The sequence below is a fragment of the Jaculus jaculus genome, chromosome 13 (assembly GCF_020740685.1).
Source record: "Jaculus jaculus isolate mJacJac1 chromosome 13, mJacJac1.mat.Y.cur, whole genome shotgun sequence".
NCBI classification, from domain to species: Eukaryota; Metazoa; Chordata; class Mammalia; order Rodentia; family Dipodidae; genus Jaculus; species Jaculus jaculus.
Window position 1 is genome coordinate 63,464,547 of NC_059114.1, and position 22,294 is coordinate 63,486,840.

Below are 22,294 nucleotides of genomic sequence, written 5' to 3' on the forward strand. Positions count from 1 at the left end.
TGAGGCTTGCCAGCCAGCTTAACCAAAATAGAGACAGACTGTCTGCAAGAGATCAAGCAGAAGAGGAATAGCATGCAGGATACTTGCCTACGGCCTATGCTATGTGCACACACATACAACACATACAACACAAACAACATATCAAAAAATATAAAATTTTTATCATTTAAGAACAAGAAACAATCCTTAAAATTTGATAGTATTATATTTCACTCATTTATTTTATTTTTTTTTTAAATTTAATTTATTAGTTTTCTTTTCAGTAAATACAGGCAGTTTGGTACCATTATTTAGGCTCATCTGTGATCTACCCCCTCCCATTAGACCCTCCTTGTTATTGAAAATGCGTCGTGCATTGTGGAGTTAGCCCCCAGTTATTAGTATGATAAATGTCTCTGAAAATCATGACCCAACATGTAACTCTGACATTCTTTCCGCCCCCTCTTCCGCAAGATTTCCCTGAGCCATGTTGGGTTCATTTTTGGTCTGCTTCAGTGCTGAGGTGTTGGGGCATCTGAGGCTCTGGCTCTCTGATTTGGTAGGAGTTGATTTTTCTCTGCATTGATCTCCTTCCCCTTTGTGCTGGTATCCAGTTCACAGGAAAACATCACCCTTGCTTATTTCGCCAGTTGTCCTTAGTTTCAGTTGGGCCCCTTCTGAGGTATGTTGGGGCAGCTCTCTTCTTAGGATCTGCATCTATCTGGAAAAGTATTTATTATTATTTATTTTTTATAAATATTTTTGTTTATTTATTTATTTGAGAGCAACAGAGAAAGAATGGGCGCACCAGGGCCTCCAGCAACTGCAAATGAACTCTAGACGCATGCGCCCCTTGTGCATCTGGCTAACATGGGTCCTGAAAAATCAAGCCTCAAACTGGGGTCCTTAGGCTCCACAGGCAAGCGCTTAACCACTGAGCCATCTCTCCAGCCTTTATTTTTGTTTTTTGAGGTAGGATTTTGCTCTAGCCCAGGCTGTCTTGGAATTCACTGTGTAGTCTCAGGGTGACCTGGAACTCATGATGATCCAACTAGTGCCTCCCAAGTGCTTGGATTAAAGGCATGTGCCACCATGCCTGCCATAGTATTTTATTTTTTAAATCAAATCATAATAAATTTTAAATCCTGAAATTTCTAACGTTCCTTTCTCAGCCTCTTGAGTGCAAGGGTTAATGTTGTATATCACCCTACTTTTAGAAATCCTGTTTCAACAAAATCAAACATCATTAGGATTTGGGGTGGTTTGACTTTGTTGTGCTAGCTTAAACCAGAAATTATTTTACATAAGATGGGAAATAGTGGAGGCATTTCTTCAGTTTTTAAAAATATTTTTCTTTTCTTTTTTTCTTCATAGAGGAGAGATGAAATATTCATCACGTATTCCAAGTAGTATAGATTTTCATTATAAAAATTTCTTCACAGTGTATATTTTGGATTGTATTATAGATCTGTAATACTCAGTATCTTAAGAATTTTTAGGGCTGGAGAGATGGCTTAGCGGTTAAGCGCTTGCCTGTGAAGCCTAAGGACCTCGATTCGAGGCTCGGTTCCCCAGGTCCCACGTTAGCCAGATGCACAAGGAGGTGCACGGGTATGGAGTTTGTTTGCAGTGGCTGGAAGCCCTGGCACGCCCATTCTCTCTCTCTCCCTCTATCTTTCTTTCTGTCTGTGTCTGTTGCTCTCAAATAAATAAAAAATGGACAAAAAATATTTTTTTTAAAAAAAGAATTTTTAGACATTCTAGTTAAATAATTTGATTATTGAGAGAGGAAGTGAATCTAGGGATTTTGTATGATTAAATAAGTACATATTAAATATATTTTTGCATATGTGAGATTTGTAACCTAATACTTTTTTTTTCTTTTTGAGATAGGGTCTCACTATAGCCCAGGCCTACCTGGAATTCACTATGTCATGTCAGACTGTCCTGGAACTCATGGGGTTCCTCCTACTTTTGCCTCCCAAGTTTTGGGATTAAAGGGCATGCACCAGCCTGCCTGGCTACCTCATACCTTTTTTTTTTTTTTTTTTTTTTTTTGTAACTGTATTTTACTTATTAGAGGGAGGGAGAGCCGCACAGTTAGAAACAGAAAGGGCACACTAGGGCCTTCAGCTGCTGATGAACTCTAGATGCATGTGCTACCTTGTGCCTCTGGCTTATGTGGGTCCTGGATAATTGAACCTGGGTCCTTTGGCTTTTAGGCAAGCATCTTAACCACTGAACCATCTCCCCAGCCCATCATACCTTCACACGCACGCACGTATGCACGCACGTGTGGTTGAGGGGAGAATGTGAATGAGTATACCATGGCCTTCTGCCACTATAAAGAGATCTTGATGTATAAGTTACTTAGTTTATGCAGCTTTGGTATAGAACACCAAACAGATGAAGATAGTTTACTGGGCTACTTGAAATAGTTTTTTCACAGTGACTCTGGTAGCACAGTTAGATAGCATGTGGTACTTATACAAAATAACATTTGATATTTCCTTGAAAACGTTTTTTTTTTTTTTAAACTATGTCTATTTGTTTTTGAGAGATAGAGATAGTACATACAGAAAATGCCAGCATTCAACAGGGAGATGCAAGAGGATTGCTATCAGTTTGTAGCCAGCCTGTTAGTGAGTTTCAGGCCAGCCAAAGATACATAGCAAAACCTACCCTTAAATTAATTTCAAAAAGGAAGGGAAGTAAGCCGTGTGTGGTGGCGCACACCATTAATCCCAGCACTCAGGAGGCAGAAGTAGGTGGTTCGCCGTGAGGTCAAGGCCACCCTGAGACTCCTTAGTGAATTCCAGGTCAGCCTGGGCTACAGTGAGACCCTACCTCAAAAAAAAAAAAAAAAAAAAAAAAAAAAAGGAAGGGAAATATATTTGCCTAAGAGAATAATTTTTTTTTAAAATCTGTGGTATAGATGTAAACAATGTATTTTTTTTTAAAGTCCAGTGTGGTGACACAGCCTTTTTTTTTTTTTTTTAAGTTTTTTTGCTTGTTTATTTGAGAGCGACAGACACAGAGAGAAAGAGATAGAGAGACAGAATGGGCGTGCCAGGGCCTCCAGCCACTGCAAACGAACTCCAGATGCGTGCGCCCCCTTGTGCATCTGGCTAACGTGGGTCTGGGGAATCAAGCCTCGAACCGGGGTCCTTAGGCTTCTTCACAGGCAAGTGCTTAACCGTTAAGCCATTTCTCCAGCCCCTAAACAATGTATTTTTAAGTTAGGTGATACTCTTACTGCCTAACCCACTGCCCTCATGTAGTATAAAGCTTTTCCTTACATGAATTTTTCTTTGAGACATACATTTATTTCTACAGATACTAAGATTTTTAGCTTGTGAGTTCTTTGTATATTTGTTAACATTTTTCACCAGTAAGTTTTCCAAGTGATTATTAAGAACAGCTAAAAAGAATTTCTATTTCAGATTCTTCCAGATGATCCTGATAAAAAACCACAAGCCAAGCAGTTGCAGACACGTGCAGACTACCTCATCAAATTACTTAGCAAAGACCTTGCAAAAAGAGAAGCTCAGAGACTTTCTGGTGCGGTAAGTTAAAATATGAATGGTTAAGAGCAGTTTGCTGCTCACTAATTGTCTCTGCTGTGTAACTGTAGTTATCTCTGAAGAGTATTTTTTAGTTGAGTATTTTTTGAGGTGCCAAGCTTGTATTTCTTGGAAACATTATTACAAAGTTTGAGGAACAGTTTGAGATCAGCTGAGTTTTAAGAAGGGCTTGAAAACAGGTAGAGAAAGGCACCACCAAGAGGGGGATTGGAAAGTTAAGGCACCCATCAGTGTCAATATCTGTTAATACAATTCTATTGGTATCTCTGATACCATTTAACTTAGCTGTGATAATCTCAGAGAAAAAAAAATCCGGTTTTTTACTTCTCATTTTTCTTTTTGAAGGAATAATTGCAATTGATTAGTATTTTTTCTTGACATTAATGTACTTACAACCTTTTTTGACTAAGCTTGGCACAGCTTATCGACTTTTCAAGTATGGGTGGGAATATGTGTTCTGACTATATTGGAAATGTGTGGAGTGGGTTACACACAAATAATTACTTTTAGGGAGGTTCAAAGAGAAGAAAAGCAAGAACTAAGAAGAGTAAAGCACTGAAGTCCGTGAAAGTAAAAGAGGAAATAAGGAGTGACTCTTCCCCTGTGCCTTCAGAGAAGTCTGATGAAGATGATGATAAAGTAAGGATGTATTTTAGAATGTCAAACTTTTGTATGGGCTGTGAATGTGATCTATTTCATGCATACTACATTTACATTTAGGATTTGAACCTTAGAAAACTGAATTTTTCCTTTTTTGGGGGGTGGTTCTTAACTGACTTGAATCACCTAATAGACATATTAAGCATAGAACAGAAGCCCATTTTTCTATTCTATAACATTGCCAATTGAGCTGTCTCCTTTAATCTTAAGGATTTGAGCTTATAGAAAGGTAAATGTTTAAATGCATCATTGTGAAGGATATTCTACGTAATTTGTTTTGGAACCCATATATACATGCAATACATTGGCATGCCCAAAAAACTCACGCCATATTTAAACTTTCCAGGATGAAATCGCTTCTGTGAAACATCCAAATAAAAAAGTAGAAAGAGGCAGTGAAGATAAACCTGAGTCAGATGTTTGTATAAAGAAGGAACTAGAACGAGCGAGATAGCTTAGCAGTTACGGTGCTTACATGTGAAGACTAAGGACCCAGGTTTGATTCCCCAAAATACACATAAAAACACCAGATGCACAAGGTGATGGATACATCTGGAATTCCATTTGCAATGGCTAGAGGACCTGACACACCTATTCTCTTTCTCTCTTTGCCTCTTTCTCTCAAATACATATTTTAAAAGAAGGAACTAGAACAAAAGACAGAAGCAAAAGAAAAGGAGAATAAAAGAGAAAGTTAAAAAGGAGACAAAAGAAAATGAAGATTAAAAAAGATACAGAGGAGGGCTGGAGAGATGACTTAGTGGTTAAGACACTAGTCTGCAAAGCATAAAGACCAGAGTTCAGTTCTCCAGTGCCCATGTAAAGCCAGATGCACAAAATAGTACATTCATCTGGAATTCATTTACAGCGGCTAGAGGCTCTGGTGCACCCATTCTCTTTGCTCTCTTTCTCTGCTTGCTAGTAAATAAATAAAAGCTGAAAAGATGCCCTCCCCCCCCCCCCCTCCCCAGGTAGGGTCTCACTCTGGTCCAGGCTGACCTGGAATTAACTGTAGTTTCAGGGTGGCCTCAAACTCACAGCCATCCTCCTACTTCTGCCTCCTGAGTTCTGGGATTAAAGGTGTGCGCCACCACACCCAGCTATAAAAAAGCATCTTTAGAAAGACATAAAGGAAGGCTGAAGGGATGGCTTAGTGGTTAAGGCAATTGCCTGCAAAGCCAAAGGGTCCAGGTTTGATTCCCCAGGACCCACATTAGCCAGATGCACAAGGTGGCTCACATGTCTGGAGTTCGTTTGCATTGGCTGGAAACCCTGTTGCACCTATTCTCTGTTCCTCTTTCTCTAAACAAATAAATAAAAATAAAATAAACAAATAAAAATATTTTTTAAAAGAGAAAGATTTTAAAGAAAAAAGAAAACAAAAGATGCTATGCAGAAAGAAAAAGACATACACAAAGGAAAAATTATGTGCAGATCATAATGTGTACAACTAGGAAGTTAATTCAACAAATAGAATCTTTACATTTGAGGAGACCACATTTTTTTGTAATTAATTAGTTTTGTATTCAGCAAATACAGTCAATTTGGTACCATTATTAGGCTCATCTGTGACCTACTCCCTCCCCTTGGCCCCTCCTTGTTGAGGTATATGGGTCATGCATTCTGGAGTTAGCCCACAGTTATGGGTAAGATGAATGTCTGCGTGTCATGACCCAACATGTGGCTCTGACTTCTGCCCCACTTCTGCAAAAATTTCCCTTGAGCAATGTTGGATTAATTTTTGGTCTGCTTCAGTGATGAGGTGTTGGGGGCCTCTGAGTCAGACTCTGATTTGGTAGGAGTTGATTTTTCTCTGTGTTGATCCCCCCCCCCCCCTTGTGCTGGTACCAGGTTCACCAAGAAAACAGCACCCTTCCTTGTTTCGCCAATTTTTCTTAGTTTCAGCCAGGGCTCTTTTGAGGAATGATGGGGTGGCTCTCTCCTTAGGATCTGCATCTTTCTGAGAGAAGCAGATTCTCCAATGGAGAGTAAGTTAGCACCAGGACTAATGAGATAACCCTTACTTTTTTTTTTAATAGAGAATTTAATAGGTGTAGGCCCTCTTGTAGCCCACGATTGATAGTAGCTTGATAATGGAGGGTGGACTTATGTTTGGATATGGTTTTGAATTGTTTCCCACCTCCAGCTATGAGTCCCGTACCACTGTGTGGATCAGTTAGCCAAGTCAAGAGCAATTGGTTCCCCACCATGGCTGTGTGCCACTATTGCACTTGTGTGGGCATCATGACAGGTTATTTGCTGCTAAGTAGGTTAGACCATGAGTTGCTTGGACAGATATTGGTCATTTTCCCCCAGTCACCCATGTAGCACCTTCTGGCACTAGACATGCTGACTGTCTGGGGACTGACTCTCTTCCAGCTTCCAGCCATGCCATTCCATTTTACGTGTCAACCACATAAGGTGTCTTCAGCAGTAGGGTCTTACCACTAACCTTTGGTGAGACCACATTTCTTATCAGGTCAAACTAGTCTCAATATTGAGAGTCTTTCAGAAGTTTTGTGGGAATAGAATAGAGGAGAAAAGTAGAATACTTTTTTTAATGCAGGGTAACATTACAAAAGAGATTTACATTTGATTTGTGCAAAGAAGTTAGGGGGAAAAATATAAAACTATTTGATGAAAGTAAAAATTAGTGGTTCTGAAAGAGCCAGTGAGCTTGTTTTTGCTGTTGGGCATCTGTTTTGTTCTTTCTTTTTCCAGTTGAGTGAATCCAAGTCTGAAAATAAGGAAAGATCCAAAAAGTCTTCAGTGTCAGATGCTCCTGTTCACATCACTGCCAGTGGTGAGCCTGTTCCCATATCAGAAGAGTCAGAGGAGCTGGACCAGAAGACATTCAGCATTGTAAGCAGTAATGAGCATTAGTCACATACTTTATTGGAACTGCAACTTGATCTTCATAGAAATTTACTTGAATTGATACAGTTCATATATGATTAAAATTTACCAATTGAAGACTACTTAGAATTGTACACTATAATATTAAAAAGTAACCCTTTTTGGAGAAGCTAAGTAAAATTATTTTAAAATTATTTTAAAAGCTTCTACTTCCATAAAGGCTGATTTAAAGTGATAACTGAAAGCCTCTGCATTTTTGTAAGGTGAGATTTTGTAATTTACAACCATACAATGCTGTGTGGACTCATGTAAATGTCACCAACAGATCTTTAAATTTAGATTTTTCGTTTGGGGGAGGGGGAGCTTGAAGTAGGGTCTCATTCTTGACCAGGTTGACCTGGAAATTACTCTAGCTGAGGCTTGTCTCAAACCCACCGCAAACCTCCTACTTCAGCCTCTTGAGTGCTGACATTATAGCATATACCATCATGCTTGGCTGAATTCATATTTTTCACCTTTTTACATTTTAATACATGTACTTTTGCTCTGATTTTTTTTCTGTTTTCAAGTGTAAAGAAAGAATGAGGCCTGTCAAAGCAGCTTTGAAACAACTTGATCGGCCTGAGAAAGGCCTTTCTGAAAGAGAACAACTGGAGCACACCAGACAGTGCTTAATAAAAATTGGAGACCATATCACAGAATGCCTGAAAGAGTACACAAACCCTGAGCAAATTAAACAGTGGAGAAAGTAAGTGATGTACTTTTGAGGAGTTCGTAAGTTCATATTTATGTATATAACATTTTAATTTGTTTTTCTATTCCTGAACAAAACATTGTTGAAAGGAGTAAACTGAGAATGACTTAATAGTCTTATTTGAAAGCTTTCATTCATGAGTAATTATGTTTCATAAGCATAGGTAGCATCTCTGTCATTAAGAACTAGTGAGTCATGTCAGTAAAATTCAGATTGCATTTTATAGTTTACAATTAATGGAATTATTCTTAGCAGTAGCCTTAGAAACTGGTAAGCCCAGAAAATTTACTGTTATATAAATTTAGTACTATATCTTCTGCATATGTGTATAAATTCATACAAATTAACAAGTTACAAACAAACAGTATAAACAGCAAACCCCTCTTTTCCTCTTTAGGAGTAGGTAGTAACATGAATGATCATAAAATTGTAAACCTGAGCAACTGTATTATTTTACAGATCAGGTAACTTAAACCATGGCTAGCTAGATTTGAGTTAGTATTAAGTCAGCCTACCAGTCAAGTTAGGAAAAGAGGAACTTGGGTACTTCCTGTTCCATGACACCAGTGGTTAATCTCCTGGCTTCTTTGCTGAATGTGGTGCAGCTGTACCAAAACATAACTAATGATACTTCTGGAGTGGATAGTGATTTAAGTTTTAAAATACACTATTCTCATCACCCTTTCTGTAACTTTAAACATTTACCAGTATCTCCATTGTTACTGCCTCAAAGTGATAATATCATAATATCTTTATTCAAACCCCTTATAAGCTGTTAGACCCTATTCATGGGTCTCCCCTCATCCCCCCATTCTGGTTTTCAGTTACTGCATGCATTTAATTATATTCTGAGGACTAATAAGCATACCAGAAATTCTGCCTTCATTTTTGAGTTACAGATGAAATAAATACATAGTAGTCCCCTTTCACCGGTTGGGGAATAGACTTCAAGGCACCCTCCCAAAAGATGCTTGAAACCATGAGTTGTACTGAACTCATAATCCCATATTGTTTTCCTATAATATATATTCATATACATATACACATACATGTTCATATGTATTGGTAAGTATGTACATTTACACATCCCTCAACAACAATGTATTAGTTAAGTACAGTAAACAATGAATGCCTTTTACCTCTTCCCTCCCTCCAGTCTCCCTCTCTCACTTGACAGGATCATCTCCTTTTGTCACTGGTTTCACTATATTGAAGCCCAATTTGGCTTCACACTTCTAGTCCTTCTACTTTATCTTCCTTGACTGGGTATGCCACCACACCTGACTCCTTTCTCAGTGTTAACAAGACACTTACCATATGCTGTGACTACATTTGTAGGTGCTAACAGTACAACTCATACCTTTATGGCTTTACAGATATGTACAATCATTGTCATAGGACTTTTTTTTCCTTTTCCCTGTTAATGGAAAACTTCATCTTTCACATGCAGTGTCTTTATAGCACTGCACATCATTGTGTGTGGGATGGGGGATCATTACAATTAGAATAATTAAACATAAGCATAGTGTTACCTCTACAGTTGCACTGATAATTAAGATAGCTTTGCAGTAGCTAAAATTACTGTGTATGGCATGGATGTGCTGGACAAAGGGTTGATTCACATGTTAGTAGGATGCCAATGTGGGCCTTGAGATCACTTTGGTGGTGTGAGATTTTCATCATGCTATTCACAAAGGTATACTATGGTCTTCAGAACTTAGACGCTGTGTATTTATTTCTTTATTTTCCAATAAATAGTTTCAGACTATGGGTAACTGAAACTCTGCAAAGAGAAGCCACCAGTGGGAGAATCACTATTGTGCTAGAGTTTAATATTTTAAAAAAATAGAATTATCTTGTGTTTTCGACTCATGATGTTTCTCAAATTCTTGAACCATGGGATAGTCAGACAGTAAAGTTGAATCAAGTCCGTTAGGCTTCAATGGAAAGTTAACCAGATTCTTCCATCTTTTACATTCATGAGCTAAGGCTTAATTTCCTATCACTGTTTCCCAAATGTATTCTTGTGTTACTGCTTACATTTGACAAAAACTAGGAACATAGGGGCTAGGGAGGTGTCTCAGTGGGTAAATTGCTTGTCCTGCAAGCATGAAGATCTGAGTTTGGATCCTTGGCACTCAACATAAAAAAGGCAAATGTAGCGTATGCCTGTAATCCTAGTGATAGAGAGGCAGAAATAGTAATATCCCTGGGGCGGGCAGGCGGGCGGGCGGGCGAGCTGGCTTGTTAATCTAGTCTGATTAGTAAAAGACACTACCTAGCGTTGGTGAGAGAATCTGCCTCAAAATAAATTGGAGAGCAGTAAGGAAAGATTCCTAATATTGACCTTTGTCCTCCACAAATATATGTGCACGCGCATGCACACACACACCCACTCCCTATGGAGACACAGTGATGTGCCCAATTTATAGTGTCTTTTCACATTACTCTTTTACATGATGACATCACTATTAACAAAATGAAAATTGTTTTGATGCATTATTTAAGACTTCTCTTTACAAGCTTAATTTGCCATCTGATATCTCCTCAGACGGTTAACATACCCCATGTCACACACATTGCCTGGATTGCATTATGAAGATCTGTATACCTATTTAGTTTACATATCTCAGGTGCATTTCAAGTTAGGATTGATTACTAAGTTTTCATTCCATAAAGGTCAAGTGAAGAGATTTGGCCTTTGAAATCTTTCTTGTACCTGAACTTTTGAAAAGTAAATAGGAAGATAATTTAGTTTAGGTTTTGTTCCATAGAAGACTATGTAGTATGCTTCTGCCTGGTATGCATAAGTACTATAAAGAAGCTAATGGTTTTCCATCAGGGTAATGTGCCTTCTTTTTCCCCCTCTAGAAACCTATGGATTTTTGTGTCCAAGTTTACTGAGTTTGATGCAAGAAAATTGCATAAACTGTATAAGCATGCTATTAAAAAACGGCAAGAATCTCAGGTAATTAGTGCATCATTTTATTTGTTCATTTATGTCATTATGACCATAAGATGCATTCTTTATTTGTGGATAATTCAATTAACAAAAGTAAAAGAAATGGATGAAATACCAATGAAACATTACAACACTGTTTTAGGCAAGATCCACAGAATAAAGCTAAAATTAATGGACCAGAAAACAGGATATTGACACAGTCTAAAAGATCATTTGTGAGCTTTTTTTCCCCTTAAATATTTTATTTACTTATTAGCAAGCAGATGACAGGGAGAAATGGGTAGGAGGTGGAGAAATGGGTGTGCCAGGTCCTCTTGCCATTGCTAATGAACTCTAGATGCATGTGCCACTTTGTGCATTTGACTTTACATGGGTACTTGGAAGTCAGAGCTGGGCCGTCAGGCTTTGTAAGAAAATACCTTTAACTACTGAGCTACATCTCCAGGTCCTTGCGAAATATTTATTAATTATGAAAGGATAATGTATTAGTCAGGGTTCTCTAGAGGAACAGAATTACTAGAATGAATTATTTTATAAAGGGAATTTATTGGATTAGCTTACAGTAGTCCAATAGCAGTTGCAGTCCTGAGAATCACCGAACCTGGTAGTTGCTCAGTCCACGTGGCCAGATGCCTCAGCAGTCCCGACCTGGCACTGCAGATGGTGCCGGAAAGCCTGGAGGCTTCCTGAGGAGCCGCTGGGTTTCGATCCACCTGGGTCTTCGGTTGATGTTGGTCTTTAGTCCGCACTGGTCTTCAATCCACGCTAGAAGGTAGCGAGCAGCTCCAGCAGCCAAGTGGAAGGAAGGAAGGAAGGAAGGAAAAGGGGAACTCTTCTACCCAGAGCTTCCTTATATCAAGTCCCTCTCTGAGTGGGGCCGCCCACTCTGGGGGAAGGGCTCACCCTGGGAGAAAGACCTCCTCCTTTAGTTGATCCTTCCTAGAAGCAGCCTGTGGATTACTAAACAGATCAAGTTGACAACACCTTAACTATCACAGATAACAATATCCTTACAGGAGAGAAACTTACCTGACATCTTACATGAATACAGTAATAACAATAACAATGTGACAATCTCTGATGCAGTACAAAAGCACATTCCATTTGTGGAATTCCCACCAGAAACGTATAACTTCAATCTTAATAATGAAAAAAAAAATGTCAGACAAACCCCATTTGAAAGATGTTCTATAAAATAACGTTTGTCATAAAAAATGTCAATGAAATAGAAGATAGGACAGATTAATGCAGTGTGGGGTTCTGCATGGAATGCTGGACCAGAAAAGGGACATGAGACAAGTGAGATCTGATCAGACTTAGAGGTACACTTTGTTGTGTAGCATCTTAATCCATTGACTTTGATTGTTGTACTGTATCATGTACAGCTTTAACATTAGAAGATGCATGGTGAGCATATGGGAATGTTTATATTCTACTTTTGCAACTTGAAGTTATTTTAAGGTCAATTATAAAAACAACTAGGGGGCTGAAGAGATGGCTAGTGGTTAAGGTGCTTGTGTGCAAAGCCTTATGACCTGAGTTCACTTTCCCAGTACCCACATAAAGCCAAATGCATAAAATGGTGCATGCATCTAGAGTTTGTTTGCAGCGGCTGGAGACCCTGGTACACCCATGCACTTTGTCTCTCCCCTCTCCCCTCTCTGTTTACAAGTAAATAAATAAAATTAAAAAAAAATGGGAAAACAGCTATACTTAAAAAGGAAAGAGATCTGTGAATGTTACATCTCTGTGTTGTAATACTGTACATAAGAGAGAGCCTCATTCAATATCATGATTTTCTTTTAAGTACCACCCCCCCACCCCACACACATACACCCTTGTTCTGTAAGTATTATAAGCCACTCAAAATTTTCATATATATTTAGTATGTATGTATATGTATACTTTTTTTTTTTTTTTTTTTAGCAAAACAGTGACCAGAACAGCAATATGAATGCTCACATGACTAGAAATCCAGGTAAGTAAGCCTTATGAGTTGTTTTGGAAAATAAATTAAAAACTTTGTTCTTTTGGTGTTCTCTGTTCTTTCCTTTGTGTGCACATGCATGAGCACACACATGAGAGAGAGACTCTCTCTCTCTCTCTTTTTTTTTTTTTTTTTTGGTTTTTCGAGGTAGGGTCTCACTCTATTCCAGGCTGACCTGGAATTAACTCTGTAGTCTCAGGGTTACCTGGAACTCATGGTGATCCTCCTACCTCTGCCTCCCGAGTGCTGGGATTAAAGGCGTGTGCCACCACGCCTGGCTGAGAGAGACTCTTATCACTTTAAATGAGTGCCTGTCCAGTTTGGCTTTTTCCAAATTCCAGCTGGGGAATTGAGAAGCAGGTTTTGTAAACAAGTGCCTTTATTCGCTGATCCATTTCCTCAGCCCCCCCCCTTTTTTTTTTAATTTTAAAACAAATTATAAAAGTTGTTTAAATTACCTTTATACTAAGACTATGCTGCAATTCTAATACAAGGCTACATTATTAAATTTTGGTTTTTCAAGATAGGTTCTCACTCTAACCCAGGCTAATCTGGAATTCACTGTGTAGTCTCAGTGTTGTTTCAGGTGATGCTCCCACCGCTTCCTTCTGTGCTGGGATTAAAGATTTGTGCCACCATGCCCAGCTCATTTTTGAATATTTTAGTTAAAGTTGTAACTTACTCCTTTCATAAATAACCATTTTGCGAGTTTCTTGATATTGTATTACAATTGTTAAATGCTTATTCATACATTATTTGGAATAGCTCATTTTACCATTTTATTTCCATATTGTCACAGAGTATGAGTTCATTTGTGGAATTTCACATTTCACAACCAGGTAGCTGGGTTTGTAAGATATTTCTAAATGCTTTAACTGTCTGTGATTTTTTTTGGAGGGGTGTGATGGTATTTAACTGTGAGTACTTTTACCACATTCTTAACCCATTAATAAAAGTTTTAACTTATTTATCCATTAGATATGGAAAGATTAAAAGAGAATACAAATCATGATGATAGCAGCAGGGACAGTTATTCTTCTGATAGACACTTATCTCAGTACCATGATCATCATAAAGACCGACATCAGGGAGATTCTTATAAAAAGAGTGATTCCAGGAAAAGACCATACTCTTCATTTAGTAATGGCAAAGACCACCGTGAATGGGATCACTACAAGCAAGATAATAGGTAAATGCCACAGTTACTTTTGACAATTTGTTTATATACCTCTTTTACCTTTATATGTAGTGTTTTTGGACAAGGAAAGCAGTACAAGTCCTGTCTACTTAAAATTAAGAAAAATTCATTTCTCTAAAATGGTTTTTAGTATATAATTGAAATAAAAATATGCAGCTTAAGATGAAGTTTGATTAACAGACATAAGTTGTGGGATTCATTATAGTTGGCTTTGGACAGCAAGGGCTTAAATGCAAGCTTTTTATGGTATAATGGTACAAATACTGTTGAGAGTTGTACATTTCATATTGAGAAATTCAGGAGGGAGAAAGTAATACCAAAATGTACTATTTTTTTATTTTGTAAAGGAAGTGTTTAATAATTTTATGAATCATTGTTATAAGTAGACTCAAACTGAGAACAATAAAAGCAAAAATCAGAACAAAAATAGGACTTGGGGGTAACTTGGTGGTAGAATCTTGCCCAGCCTATATGAAGCCCTAGGTTTAAATCACTGCCCTCCCTACCCCACTGCTCCCCCCAAAAAATCCGAAGACATTCTTCGTAATTTTAGTTGTACTCACAGCAATAACTTTTTCTTTGAGAATCTTTGTCACACCGAGAGCACAGTAGTTCTAGAGTGGCTTAGTAGGAGCATATAATACAAAGGAAAAGCTACATTTATAGTTGCGTATATAACTGCATTGTGTTAAAAAAAAAGTTCTTAATACTTGGTAATACAAGTCATTTAGTCAGTAGCAACAACAGAAGTATACATTACCTAATTATTTTCAGGGTATTTTATTTGAAAAGTTAACTATTACTTGAAATTTCTTCTCATTCAACTGCCACATTTGCTTTTTAGTAATGGCCACATTTAGATGGGGAAGTTAAGTTGTCAGTGATTTGTGTGTTAAGACTTGTGTAACTAGTCACACGTCTCCTTTGTCATCTACCCCATTAGAGGGTCACAAAAGGCTCTGCTGCCACAGTGTTCTGGCTAACTTGTCACTGCAGTCCCAGCTTGCATACTGTTGTGATGCATTCATACGGATGATTCATAGAATGAAAAGGAGCATGTTCTATAATATTTAGAGGTGCTCTGTGCAGTTGTCTTCCGTTTTATGAATCATCTAATGATTCAAGCTACTTTATGATGTTTTTATACGACTTGAAATGTGTTTTCAGGTATTTCTTTTTTTTTTTTTTTTTTAAGTAGGATTTTATTTGTAAGCATTTTAAATTGCATTATTTAATTTGACTAAAAGGCCAAATTTGTCTTTCATTAGGTACTATGGTGACAGAGAGAAACACAGAAAATTGGATGATCACAGGAGTAGAGATCACAGGTCAAATTTGGAAGGAAGTCTAAAGGATAGATCTCATTCTGATCATCGATCTCATTCAGATCATCGGTTACATTCAGATCACCGGTCAAGTTCTGAGTATACACATCATAAATCTTCCAGGGATTACAGGTATCACTCAGATTGGCAGATGGACCACAGAGTTTCCAGTAGTGGCCCCAGGTCACCATTGGATCAGAGATCTCCTTATGGCTCCAGGTCTCCATTTGAACATTCAAATGAACATAAAAGTACACCTGAGCACACATGGAGTAGTAGGAAAACATAACAGAAAGTGATGCTTGGTCTTCTGGACTTTGATTTTAGCCATAGATCATAAACCACCACAGTAATTGCCTTACATGACTTGAAAGATACAGTCTTCTCAGTAGCAGTATTGTTACTTCTTTCCAGGATGCAAGGTCTATTATCCCAACAGAAGAGAAAATATTTTTATATTTAAGGATTATGCTGCACTGTGCTACAAATATTGTAGTACTTTTTTTTTCTTTTTTTTTAAAGAAATGGAAAATGTTTACTATAACAGGGACCTCAACACTGCCCTACCATATAGGTTGAATAAAACTGTTTTTTACGTCGGTGATTTTAGGCTGACCTCCATTTAAGTTATGTTTGTATATGAACTTTAATCTGACCTGTGATCATGTTTCAGGAAGGAATGAAAGAGAGTTCTTTTCTTAATCAAGAAAAAACACTCAAGGACTTTGTTCACTTTCCAAAGCTACTTGTTTACATTGTACACTGCGACCACCTTGCCGCTTTTCATCACAAGCTTGAATATTTAAATTCTGTACTTATATCTGTAATATAGCCGGGAATTTCCTTTTTGTGATCTATTATTATGCTTTTTTAAAAAAAGAAAGAAAGAAAGAAAGAAAAAGATGGCTGTAAATTATTGTAAATGTATTAAATGAGCTTTCCTTACTTCCTTCCCCTTCTCAGGCTTTTTTTGACTGTTCCTTTCCCTACCAACTCAGGCCTTCTTATTAAAATATCAGTGTAATAACACTTTTTAATGATTTGTTTTGATGGAATCATTGTTTAGAATGTAAAAATGGGGAAAGGGGCCACTTATTTCCATTAGTCCACTTTTTATATTGAATATTTTTATGAGACGCTGCCTCCCTTCTGCCTTTTTTAGTCAATATTGTTTGTAGTAAAAGAGAAAAAATACTGGTGAGAAAATGTGTAAAATCTAAACTGTATGCTCTGGAAAGATGTTTTTCAGATGCATTTGGTTTAAAAGGATAGGTGTACGAACACTTCAGAACCCAAAATGGCCAAAAGTTATTGTAAATCCATTTGTTTTCCCTTTTTTATGTGGGCAATAATGTCAAATGTGCTATGCAGCCAGGTTAACAATTTAGATAAACTTGATTGACTTTTATTATGAACTGTTAAAATGCACACTGATTGTATATAAAAACCTTATATATGACAAATTAAATATAAGAAAAAGGATATGTGGAGTCCTGTAGTTTTCTGCTGCATTCTTATTCCCTCAAGCACTTAATCTTTTTTTTTTTTTCCTTTTAAGTAATATTAACCACCAGAAAAAAAAATGTGGTAAGCAGTTGCATATTGGTAATGTGTAGCACTCTATATCTGTTCTGAGGACTATGTGAATCTATGGAGTAAAACGTGGATCATAGAAATCTTCCTGCAGGTGTTATATTAGAATGCCTTATATTTATTCACATATTTTTTATTTTGTTATAGTCAGTGGGATTTTTTTCAATTATATGGCTTCAAGTTTGCATGTATGATGTAATATAACAAATTTGAGTATGTACTTTGACATGATAGTAAATGGTTATTTTCTTATGCTTATTCCCGGATATATATATATATATATATACACACACACATATACACTCATGTATTAGCTGTGGAGCAGGCTAGATTTTGTCCATGAATCTGTTATTTAATATTGTCCTTTTATCTACATAGGTCTAAAATTTATACTATATATCCAAAATGAACTTTTTGTTTTTTAAAGCAAACATTGTTTACACTGAAAGCTATTCTTAGCTTACGAGATAATGTGTGAGGTAATAACTCAACTTTAAATTTTTTTCACCTTCCACATTTAGTACAAATGATCCTACAAATGGTGATGACAATATTAACACAGTAAAAAGATCAGAGTTGGCCTTTTATTCACTTTGTAGCTGGAAGTTTCCATAATATCCAATACATAGATTTTATACAACAACATTACATTTCTCAAGACTAAAGGATGGGTTTTGTATTTTAATAGTTTAACATTTAAATGAATAATAAATATTCCAGTAACACACTAAATTGAATAAAAATCTAAACCTAGCATTTATTGACAGAAAATGTTAATTATATGTCAAAGGCATTAAATAGTAAAGGAAAAAGCCATAAAGTTACTAAGACAATGCAGATTATCAATACATAGAGGTTATAGGAAACATTGTAAAATATGCTTATTTTTGTCTTTATATGCTCATTCTCTTTTTATCCACTTGTTTAATTTTTAAGGATGAGAGATTATCCATAGCATTGTACCAGATAACACTCCATTTTAATAATGAACAATAAATGATTCTTATTAAAGCAATGGCTTGTCTGCTTACAAACAAACTTCTTCATGTAGGTCATGTTAAGGGTTAGTCTTGACTGGAAATCTATGGAAACTGAATTTGAAAAATTTCCTTCCAGAGTAACTTCAGGTGAGAACTATTACAGTTTTGTATATTGTAGTCAGTTATGCATATGTTCATTTCTTATGATCTGTTTTTGAAGTTATATGAGAAAGGAGCTGAGTAGATTATAATGCCAGCTAATTTACATTTTGTTACTTTTCATGAGATTTGTCAGAAATATATACTATAAATGGTTTTATTTTTGATAAGTTCTTCTATGTAGCTCAGGCTGTATGGAAATTCTTAAGAAAATGGAATGAATTTTACCTGCATCATATTAACATTGACTAGAAAATTGTCTTTGGATCATAAATATCAAGTAGTAAAATCTAATGGCTTTAAAGAGACGATAGGGGTTGGGAAAAACTTATGGTTGAGATTGTTTTTAAAGACTACCAACTTCATCTGGATATGAATAAATTTTGGTAGATTGAGGTTCCTAGAATTTTAAATAGTCCAATTACATAGAAAATAAATTATTTTAAATTTCAGAGTTGATATATGTAAAATCATAATAATTTAGAGGGTTTTTTTGTTTATTTTTACTTATTTATTTGAAAGTGACATAGAGAAAGAGGCAGACAGAGAGAGAATGGACATGCCAGGGCCTCCAGCCACTGCAAACAAGCTCTAGACATGTGCATCCCCTTGTGCATCTGGCTAACGTGGGTCCTGGGGAATCGAGCCTCGAACCAGAGTCCTTAGGCTTCACAGGCAAGTGCTTAACCGCTAAGCCATTTTTCCAGCCCTAGAGTTTCATTTCTGTACTTGTGCCAGGGCAAGGTGGCATGGGGTAGAATCTCTTGGGCCTCAGTTATTAACTGAAGCTGCCTAAAAAAAAAGACAAGTACATACTGATTTTTTTTGTTTGTTTAAGAAACAGCCCAACTTTTTCAGATTGGCTTTACCATTCTACTATGTGTGAAAGCTACATTAAATTTTCAGTTTTGACAGCAGTATTGCTATATTTAACTATTATTTGTGTGACGGAATCACATGGTTTTGTATCCATTTTATTAATGATTAGTAATATTTATCAATTTACTTGTTTTTTGCTAAAAGTATATCTTATGAAATAGCTTTCAAATCATTTGCCCTTTTTGTATCTGACTTATTATTCAATTATAAGCGTTTTTTATCATTTGCTTAGTTCAGGTCCTTTATCTGATATATGTGTTATACATAATACTTCCCAATACCTTTTATACTAATTTTCTTTTTTGTTAGCAAAAAAATGTGGGTTTCATTATGACCTTTCCATGCATATATATCACAACTCTTGTTATCATCTCCCACTGCCCTTCCCCATTACCTTTCATTATATACATATACATACATACATACATTCCGCTGCCCCGTTTTTCTCCTCCTCTTTTCACAGTCCCTGTTCTACTTCATGTCTAATTATTATTAATATATATATATATAGAGAGAGAGAGAAATTATGCATGTGAGATAGCATGTAATATTTGTCTAATTATGGTTTATTTCACTTACCACAGTGGTCTACAGGTCCAGGTATTTTTGTTTTTTGTTTCATTTTGTTTTGTTTTGAGGGCTCACGTTAGCCCAGGCTGGTCTGGGATTCAGTATATAATATAGTCTCAGTCTGGCTTTGAACTCGCGGCAATCCTACCTCTGCCTCCAGTGTTGGGATTAAAGGTGCTTTAAACTTTCTCATCCCAGTTTGCCTTTAAATTGGCCAAACAGCAGATCATAGCCTTGAACACCTGATCCCTTCTGCCTCAACCTCCTAAATGCAGTGATTATTGATAATGCACCACTGTGCCTGGCCCATGCATTTTTTGTCAATGTCATATTTTTATTATTTACGGCTGAATGAGATTTCATTGTATGTACCTACCAACTTTGTCCATTCCTCTGTTGGTGGACATCTAAACTATTTCCATGTCTTGGATCAAATAATAAATGTTTTACAGCTGGGGAGATGGCTCAGTTAAGGGTACTTGCTTGCAAAGCCAGCCTATCCAGGTTTGATTTCCCAGTATGCACTAAAAACAAATATATAAAGTGGTACATGATCTTGAGCTTGGTTGCAGCAGCATGTGGCTATGTTACATCCTATCCCTCTGTCAAGTAAATATACAAAAATATTTTTTATAAATTAATGCTTTAAGTTATATTTCCTTTTTTTTTCCCCTTTTCCTTCCCTTCCTTTCCCCATCACTTCCCCCTTTCCTTTCATTATTCAAAGTAGGGTTTTGCTTCAGTCCAGGCTGACCTGGAATTCACAATTTAATCTCAGGCTGGCCTCCAACTTCCAGCAGTCCTCCTACCTCTGCCTCCCAAGTGCTGGGATTAAAGGTATGTTCCACCATGCCTACCAGGGAAGGAGGGAGGGAGAGAGAGAGAGAGAGAGAATATACTGGTGACCAGGGTCCCTGGTGGCTGCAAACAAACTGCAGATGCATGCACCACTTAGTTCATCTGGCTTTATGTGGGTACTGGGGTTGTTGTACTTTATGGGCAATCAACTGCCAAGCCATCTCTCCAGCCCCTAATTATTTTATTTTCTATTCTAAATATATCTGTAATGTCATCTAAAAAATCTGCCTTAAAGTTCCAAACATTTTCCTGGTTTTTTTCTTTTGTCTTTTTACAAAATTGTACATATTTATGTGGTGCCATGTGATGTTTTCATACATGTAAATACTGTGTCACATTTAAGAATAATCATCTATTCAAACATACTTCTTTTTTATGGTAACAATACTGTGAGGGGAATATTATCATTCCGTTGTTCATAAGAACTACCTTGCCTTCCCTCTGCTCTTTGTTCTGTATCCATTCATCAGTTGTATATGTGCTCATGACATTAGTTGTTAATATTCTGTTTGTTTCTCATCTAAGTATCACGATAATAATTACCTTATAAAAATGTATAGAGAATGCTTTTTTTCCTATTTATTTTGAATTCCTATATCAGTTGTTAGTGACTGACAACAGTTATTAGTGATGACATTGGGACTTGGTTTTAAACTTTTCTAGGTTTTTTTCACTCAATTTTTATAATTTATTTTCTAAGGAATGTTTCGGTTGCTTCTAAGTTGTATAATATTTGAATATATTAGGTAAATTTTATGTATTTAGTCAGCCCAGGGTAACTTCAGATATGCAGTCCTCTGTCTCTGTCTCTTTAAGTGATGAGATTACTTGGAAATGTACCAGGCCCGTATTTCCTTAAGTTTTTAAAAAATGTTTTATTTACTGGGTGGGGGGCAGATAGAGAATGGACACACCAGGGCTTCTAGCCACTGCAAACAAATTCCAGATGCCTGCACTACCTTTTGCATCTGGCTTTAGATGGGTACTGGTAAGTTGAGCCTGGATCCTTTGCCAGCAAGTACCGTAACTGCTAAGTCACTCTCCATCCCTTTCTTAACTTTTAAATGTCTTAACATATAAACTGATGTTTACGAATTTTACTGATTTTTACAACCAGTAGATTTATTAATTGGTCTGTGGTATTGTTAAGCTCTGTTACTTCCCTCTTAATTTTCTGCTTAAGATTTTCTGTTGATGACAGTGGGGTATTCAAGTCTCCTACTATGTTGGTATTGGAGCTTAGTTTTGATTTGTTATTAAGTAGATTTTGCTTTACAAAATGTGGTTCATCTGTGTTAGGTGCATGTAAGTTTATGATTGTGATAGTTTCTTGTTGTATTATTCAACTGATTAGTTGAAAACTGGCCTTCTGGGCCAGGTGTGGTGGTGCACACCTTTAATCAATCACAGCACTTAGGAGGCATAGGTAATAGGATGGCTGTGAGTTTGTGGCCAGTCTGAGACTACATAGTGAATTCCAGGTCAGCCTGAACAAGAGCAAGACCCAACCTTCAAAAACAAAACAAAAACAACAAAAAACTGGCCTTCTTAGTCTCTTTTGATTACTTTTGGTTTCAAGTCTATTTTGTCAGGTACTAGTATAGCCACACCTGCATGTTTCTCATTTCCATTTGCTTGGAAGCTTGTTTTCCATTGTTTTACCCCAAGGAACTGTCTGTCTATCCTTAACAATGAGGTGGGTTTCCTGTTGACAGCCAATAAATGCATCCATTTATCTGAACTAGCCAGTTAACCTTTGTCTTTTGATTGGGGAATTGAGACCATTGATGTTCAGAGTCATTTCTGTGAAGTTTACTTTAATCCCTGTCATACTGAAGCCTTTGCAGGCATTTTCTTGTCTGTTTCAGTTTTGGTTACTGTTTTTTCCTCTAGTAGGATCTTGAGATTGGTTGGTTGACTCTTTTATGTGGAGTATTCCCTGAAGCATTC

At 36.8% G+C, this 22,294-nt stretch overlaps 1 protein-coding gene across 1 annotated transcript in view; it reads left to right on the forward strand.

Moving 5' to 3' along the window:
* The window catches only part of Chd1 (chromodomain helicase DNA binding protein 1), a 93,733-nt gene extending 76,946 nt beyond the window's left edge, over positions 1 to 16,787 (forward strand). Inside the window, exons 29-36 of the mRNA XM_045132359.1 lie at positions 3,423 to 3,545; positions 4,074 to 4,202; positions 6,945 to 7,085; positions 7,649 to 7,827; positions 10,705 to 10,801; positions 12,722 to 12,773; positions 13,761 to 13,971; positions 15,249 to 16,787. Of these exons, the coding sequence (XP_044988294.1) occupies positions 3,423 to 3,545; positions 4,074 to 4,202; positions 6,945 to 7,085; positions 7,649 to 7,827; positions 10,705 to 10,801; positions 12,722 to 12,773; positions 13,761 to 13,971; positions 15,249 to 15,594 (1,278 nt within the window). The 3' untranslated portion in view covers positions 15,595 to 16,787. The remainder of the gene's footprint in view (positions 1 to 3,422; positions 3,546 to 4,073; positions 4,203 to 6,944; positions 7,086 to 7,648; positions 7,828 to 10,704; positions 10,802 to 12,721; positions 12,774 to 13,760; positions 13,972 to 15,248) is intronic.
* The last annotated feature ends 5,507 nt before the right edge of the window (positions 16,788 to 22,294 follow it).